This window comes from Nannobrachium achirus (assembly GCF_963921795.1).
Source record: "Nannobrachium achirus genome assembly, chromosome: 2".
In the NCBI taxonomy this organism is placed as follows: Eukaryota; Metazoa; Chordata; class Actinopteri; order Myctophiformes; family Myctophidae; genus Nannobrachium; species Nannobrachium achirus.
In genome coordinates, this window is record NC_137811.1 from 50,883,254 (window position 1) to 50,890,313 (window position 7,060).

At 40.0% G+C, this 7,060-nt stretch overlaps 1 protein-coding gene across 1 annotated transcript; it reads left to right on the plus strand.

Moving 5' to 3' along the window:
- The first annotated feature begins 268 nt into the window (after positions 1–268).
- On the plus strand, positions 269–6,788 carry fam210ab (family with sequence similarity 210 member Ab). Its single transcript, XM_080738711.1, has 5 exons — positions 269–392; positions 919–959; positions 3,335–3,860; positions 4,127–4,238; positions 5,509–6,788. The coding sequence occupies exons 3-5, from the start codon at positions 3,403–3,405 to the stop codon at positions 5,842–5,844; spliced, it is 906 nt and encodes a 301-aa protein (XP_080594837.1). The 5' UTR covers positions 269–392; positions 919–959; positions 3,335–3,402; the 3' UTR covers positions 5,845–6,788.
- Positions 6,789–7,060: the final 272 nt, after the last annotated feature.

Below are 7,060 nucleotides of genomic sequence, written 5' to 3' on the forward strand. Positions count from 1 at the left end.
TGACAACACAGTTTTCAAGATAAAGGGGGTGGTTCGGGTTCAACTTACCCACTGGCTCATACCACGTTCTCCCCAGACTCCCCTACAATCAGAATATAACTGTATACCTCTTCAAAAAGAAAAGGGTGAAAAAACACTAAACTGTGAAATGTTGTTTTGGCTCCATCGAGTACGTCACGACCATAGGGTCACGACTTGACCCAATGACTCCCCCTTTACTACAAGTCCCGTCGAGCACTGCGCGGTCGGCGTACATGTCGAGCCCCATGCATGCGTTCCGCTCACTGGATGCAGCAGACCAGACAGTACCAAATGAGCTGCGTCTTGAATGACAACTCCGGCGGGCATGCTTATATGGCTCTCAGGACACCGTTTTGTCCATAATTTGAAACGTATGTATTTTTTGTTTCGGATCCTCCGATTTAGAGTATATTAAAATGTTTTTTTTTTTTGCTAACTCAGTGTCCCTGTCTGTTCTAGGAGCTAGGCTAGCTAGCTCGTTAGCAGCTAATGTTAAACGTCAAGGAGTTGTTCAGCAAGCCAAAGTTGGCATGATCATAACCAGGCCTTTGTCCGCCTGTCAGACAGCTACTGTGGAACAACACAGTCACTGGCTGAGCCATGGAGACGCTTTCCAAACTGGAAGAAAAACTAGCTGTTAGCTTCTTGTCCTCTAGGCAGTACAGCCCAATGTCAACTAGGATGCCAAGCGTGGCGTGAAAACTCTGTATCTGACTGTAACCTTTGCATAAGCCACCCTTGTTTACTGTGTTGTTGCAGCATTGTGATAACACAGTGAGCCTTTACTTAACCGTCAGTTCCACTTTGTGTTTAGGTGTAAATACGATATTTTACTCCCTAAGCCTAAATCATCTTTATATTGTACTTAGTCTTTTTTTCCCCTCTGTCTTTTTTTAGGTGCGGTATGAGTATCCATGTTTCTTGAACCATAATCAAAGGTACGTGGGTACTGATATCATGTGCAGAATGAGGAAGTGAGTTATTATGACGTCAGGATTCCAGAGTGCACCCACACATCTGTCCAGGGCAACTAAACTCTTAACACAGTGGCTGGTGTCATAAAGATAAATACTGGGTCAAGTTGTAAATATTATTAGATCAACTAGGAAATAACTAAATTATCTCAAAATGCGCCATTGAGTGGATGAGGCATAGCCACAACTTGCAACATTCAACACCAACCATTGACAGCCATACATCAAAACAGAAAAGTCCTAATCAGATGTAATTACTAACTCACCAACATTTCAGCTATCGGAGACCTTGAATTATTCTCTTTCTATCTGCTAAAGTGTTTGTTTCATTAAAATCCACCTTAGACTGACAAATGCAATGCACCGGAAGCGCTCTCTGATATTTTGGACACCCAAATTGACCCTGACCCAATACTAATTAATATTTATCTTAGGCACATCAGACCCCATCTCCAACTTCACAAGTTTACAACGACATCTCCTTTCATATGGTCTGATTACAGCAAAGAAGCTGATTTTAACTCCTTGTAAAAAAGAGGAAGCACCTGCATTTTAACACTGGCTTAATGAAATGACTAGTACACTTCATCTTGAGAGAATACGATATTCACTTAAAGACAGAGAGGCACAATTTGATAAGATCTGGCTGCCCCTTGTCCGTTACCTGAGTAGAAGGATGATGTTATTTTAAACTGACTCTCTATTCTAATGCATATACATGGTTCTAGTATGTCCATGGAACAATTCATTTTGATTCTCTAGTATGTGTTACGTCACTGAGCAGTACGGGTGGGAGGGTATGAAGGGGTTGTTTTTATGTCATATGTTATTTTGTTTTGTATTTAATTTCTTGTTTGTTTTCTGCTCTTTTCTCTCTCTCTTTCTTTTTTCTTCCTTTAATTATGCTGAAACAGAAAATTGTTAATCTGATATCATGTCCATTCAATTGTTGATAATCTGTTGGCAATAAAACTTATTTGACAAAAAAAGACATGTTAGACATGTTATGAGCTACTTTTGGTCATAATTCCATGCAAATGTTCTGAGTTTTCAATAATGCAACGCCCACTGCCTCCTGCATTATGTGCAGTTTCGAAACAGGTGGTACGCAGGACCGTTGAGGGATTGCCAACAAGCCTTTCCAAATCCCAACAATCACCTGCATGAAATCTAATGACAGAAAGTAGCTCATAACGGGCAACAGTCCGCCATTCCGAAACACCGCTATTCCGAAGCAGGTTTAGGGTTAGGGTTAGGGTTAGGGGTAGGGTTAGGGGTAGGGTTAGGGTTAGTTAGGGTTAGGGTAAGGGTTAGGGTTAGGGGTAGGGTTAGGGGTAGGGTTAGGGTTAGAAGTCAACGTTCGGAATAGCGGTGTTTCGGAATGGCGGGGTGTAACCCTCATAACGGTATGTCTACGGCAGTGGTGTGTTCTAGATTATAATTTTTTTGGATGGCATTTAATTATTCCCTCCCTTCCACACACGCGTGGTCAGTGGTCACCAAATGAATTTGAATGGTTTGAATACTATGAAGTGTGGCAAGTCTATTTAAGTATGATTTCCTTCACCAGCTGCCATCACAATAAAGACAATAGCCACACATCTTCACCTCAGACTAGGCTGAAGTCCACATTATTACTACCCCAGCCCCTCTCTTGTGTATCAGATGTGTATCAGATACGGTTTCTCAGACGGTTTTTGAATGGCTACACTTGGCTGCAAAAAAAATCACACTATGTTGTATATTGTGTATCACGGTAGAACACCACTGGTCTACGGTGAATTTTTATTAAACAAATACTTTGCCGATAGAGGATAATTTAAGCTTTCCATACAGCTGCAATGTTGGTGAGTTTAACGTTGTTGAATACAATCAGATAGTACTTTTCTGTTTGGATGCATGGGCTGTCAAGGGTTGGTGCAAAATATTTAAAACAAATCTAGAGTTGCAAGTTGTGGCTAGATGAGGCATACTGTATTCAGTTCCAATGCACAGCCAGTTGGCTTAAAGTCATACTGTGTAACAATCATGGCACTTTCAGCAAGTCTGAAGCATTGAGTTCAACATTCGTGAACTTTGACAGGGTGTCATAGGAAAGAAGCACCATTGTTGGCACTTGGCAGTGATTTTGCTCGTATTTTTTTTTTTTTTGTGTGCCAACCTCTCCCGATGTAAGTCAAATGAACTACACACCAGTAAACCGTCACTGCCCGCAACCCGCTAGACATCATGGGAAATGGATGTGTTTGGCACGTGTCTAACGCAGATGTGTGACCGTACCCTAAAGCCGGCTTTATCTGTGTTTTACAATGTGTGTTTTCTATTCATCTCAAACCTAGGACCCTGTGAGTGTACGTCACAGCAGTGAGCACCACAGAGGCGACTGCTGGAGGCGACTACGAGGATAATGATGCAGCGTGTCCTATCCCAGAAGATTTTGCGGCAGGCGGCCGCGGCACGCTTGTTGCTGGTTGGCGTGTCCGATCCTCCCTTGGCAGTGTGTAGCTGTATAAAACGCCTGTCCCCCTCCACAGCTCATCGCTGGTTATCAACCTCTGCCACCAGCAAGGCAGCCCAACACCCAAAACAGCATCAGGAACCACCAGATGAGCCTCGTCCCAGCTCCACTCCTCAGGCCCAGGCAGGCAGTAAGCCTGGGGAGCAATCTGGGACAGAGGTCTCCCCCACGACTGCTACCTCCTCCACAACTGAAGACTCTTTGGAGTTGGACCCCCTGCAGGACAAGTCCGTTGGTCTTTACCAGAGATTTAAGAGAATGTTTAAACAATATGGAAAGGTGATGATACCTGTACATCTAGTGACATCCTCTGCCTTCCTGGGAACGTACTACTATGCTGCTATGAAGTGAGTTTTCTCTTCATGTCTGAGGTTAATGGCTCAACTGGTCAAATAATTCAATTCCTGTGTTCCTTGTAATTGAATTAATTTAGAGTAGACAATGGTTTCAGTTTTCAAGGGCTTCACAGCTGTCACCTTCTAAACAGCTGTCAGTTTGTTTTTACTATATAATTATTATATTTTCATTATGTTTTGTACTGCTCGTTGAAGTCACTTGGCTACTTTGTTGTTTATGATAGTCTAAAACTCTTGCCTGTTTATTTTTTTCACAGAGGTGTGAATGTTGTGCCATTCTTGGAGATGATAGGTTTACCGGACTCAATAGTTGACCTTATGAGAAATTCTTCTAGTACCTATCTCATAACTGCCTACGCCTTGTATAAGGTACATTATAAGTCTTTATTACAGCATTTATAGTCTTTATTACAGCATTTCACAAATACAGATCAATCTTAAAGAAAATGTAATATTGTGTAAAAAGTATATTTACTTGAAACTTTCATATATTCTAGATACATTGCACATTCATCGAATTATTCCAAACCATTTTTGTTAAAATGTTGAATTCTTATGGCATACAGCTCATTGATTGATTGATTGATTATTTTATTACAGGTAGACAAAAATGGAGAACAGTACAAGTATAGTCAATACAATATAAATGTAGTACAGTACAAGTACAGTTAAACAACCTGCCTAAAAAGAACATCCCAAGTAAGACCTTTTACAGTCTTTTTTACGTTGGAAGTCCTGGGTATTTAATTCATGTACATAACAAATAGCAAGCAAAGAAAACAAGGGGGTGGGGCTAAGGTAGGGAGGGAGTGCTCACCTACCTCCTCCTCTGGCCTCCTGGAAGATGAGTTTTCAGGGCAGTTTTGAAGGATGCCAGCAAGCTACATGTATTAAGGGAGGTAGTTAAGGAATTCCACACATAGGTGGCATTCCTTGACATGAATATCAAAAGTCCATATTTCAAAATATTACAATAATACACGAGACCACTCAAAACAAGGATTTATAATAGAAAAGTAGACCTTCTGAAGTCAGAGTTGCTTGAAGACCAGTGGGAAGTTTCCTCAGTCAGTTATGAGTTGGGCTGCCGCTGCTATGGCATCTGCAATGCTTTTTTACACAATATTCAATTGTTTTTAGATTGATCTGTATATCTGAATGCAAAGGTTTTGGTGTTCCACAATAATTGATGCTCATTTACTTGAATGGCAGGAAAGAAAACGTATACCATCTCTGTCGGGTGGAAACCTCATATGTCCAAAACTGTTACTTTTCAGGATTCAACACTAGCAGAACGACAAGCTCATAATGCGCCACTTCGCGCCATGTTTCGACCTTGTAGACCTGCTATTTTTGATACGGCATTCACTGAAGAAAGAACACACAATGTTAAAATATGTAGTTAGAGGTTCTGCCCAACAGTGATGAATATTCCAAATGTTTCAAATGATTTATTTAAAAAAAGCTGATCTACAAGCTCACTATAGCCAATGTATATAGAGTTAAAGTCATTAAACTCATTTTGCTTGGGAACCCCTGGAACCCACTTTGAGAACCACTGATTTAAGGAGTTGGATCCAGGAAGTCCAACCAAAGGTATAAGCAGTCTTTTTTTAACTTGACTTTTGTTTTCCTTTAGATTACCACCCCAATCAGATACACAGTTACCCTGGGTGGAACATCACTTGCAGTGCAGTATCTCAGGAGGCATGGCTACATGGTCACACCGCCTTCCGTCAAAGAGTACTTCCAGGTCCGGATGGAGGAGAACAAGGAGAAACTGAGCGAAAAAATGGAGGAGACGAAAGAGAGGTTTTCGGAAAAAATCGACGAAACCAAGGAACTCTTAGAGGAAACAAAAGAACGATTGTCTGAAAAAATGGAGGAAACGAAAGAGAAGTTGTCAGAGAAACTGCAGGAAACCAAAGAAAAGGTCTCTGATGGAAAATCATTATTTAGAAATAAGAAAAAATAAGAAAACTGATTAGTTTACAGGCACAACTGGCTCTCAATATAGTAAATCAACCTCAATATCTCAATGTTTGGAGTCAGTTGGGGGCAAGCGTGGGCACTTGAGAATTAAAAAAAAATGGGGATTTGCACTATCATTGTCCTAAAATTTCACCATACACATCTTATTACATATTGCCTGTTATGTCCTTGGATAACATCCCCAGATGCCCATATCCTACCATGATCCACCGTGGACTAGACTGATTAGCAGGTTACTAGGTACATGACTATAAGACACTTAGGGCCCTATTATGATCCAGGTCTTATGCCTTATGCCTTAACTTCTTTGCCTTTTTTTACTATTTTGTTTTTGTTTTTTAAATATTTCAAATAGCTGATCTGCAAGTTCACAACGTGCAGATGTAGATCAGCATTTGAAGTATTTAAAAATGTTTTTGAAAATAGTGAGAAAAAGGTAAAGAAGTTAAGGCATAAGGCATAAGAACTGGATCATAATAGGGCCCTTAGGCTTCTATTTATCCAAGACTTAACAAGCACAAAAGATGTGGTTTGTAATTCTTATGTGGTAACATCTCGATGGCCACTTTAAAGTAGTGAGAAAACATTTCTCAGATCATTTGCTTATGCTGACATTGATGGAATGAATGGTCTGAGTTGCTGTGTTGAAATGAAAATCTCTTAAAAAGAATTGCCTTTGTAAAAATGCAGTCCTGGAGACTTGGACAAATGCTAATGCTTCAGATGGTTAAGGAAAATAAAAGGTGAAGATCATGGTTCCCTCTACGTTGTAGTCCATCCAAGCCTTTCTGAAGGCTGTTATCACCCTGTTCTTGTTATATGAGAAATTACGTTTTCTAATGTGTTTAATCTGATAGCAAAATATAATATATTGCATTATTTTGTCTGTACTTCCTGATCATTGACTGAAAATTGGGATTAAAATGGGATGTGCTAAAGCGTCAGTTGATTGTGTGAAAGCTACCTGGTGTGAAAATTGTCAAAATGTCAACTTTACATGGAGTTATGATTTGCATGTATGATCATTATAAATTATGATGTTAATGGGTTTGTAGTCCTTTAATGGAAAATATGAGTTGCAATGACCTGCTGTCCAACCTTATGAATTTGTTGATGACCGTTTATAGGGCACATATACTGTATATATATTATACATTATAATATATTATGCCCTAATAAACGGTCATCAACAAATTCAA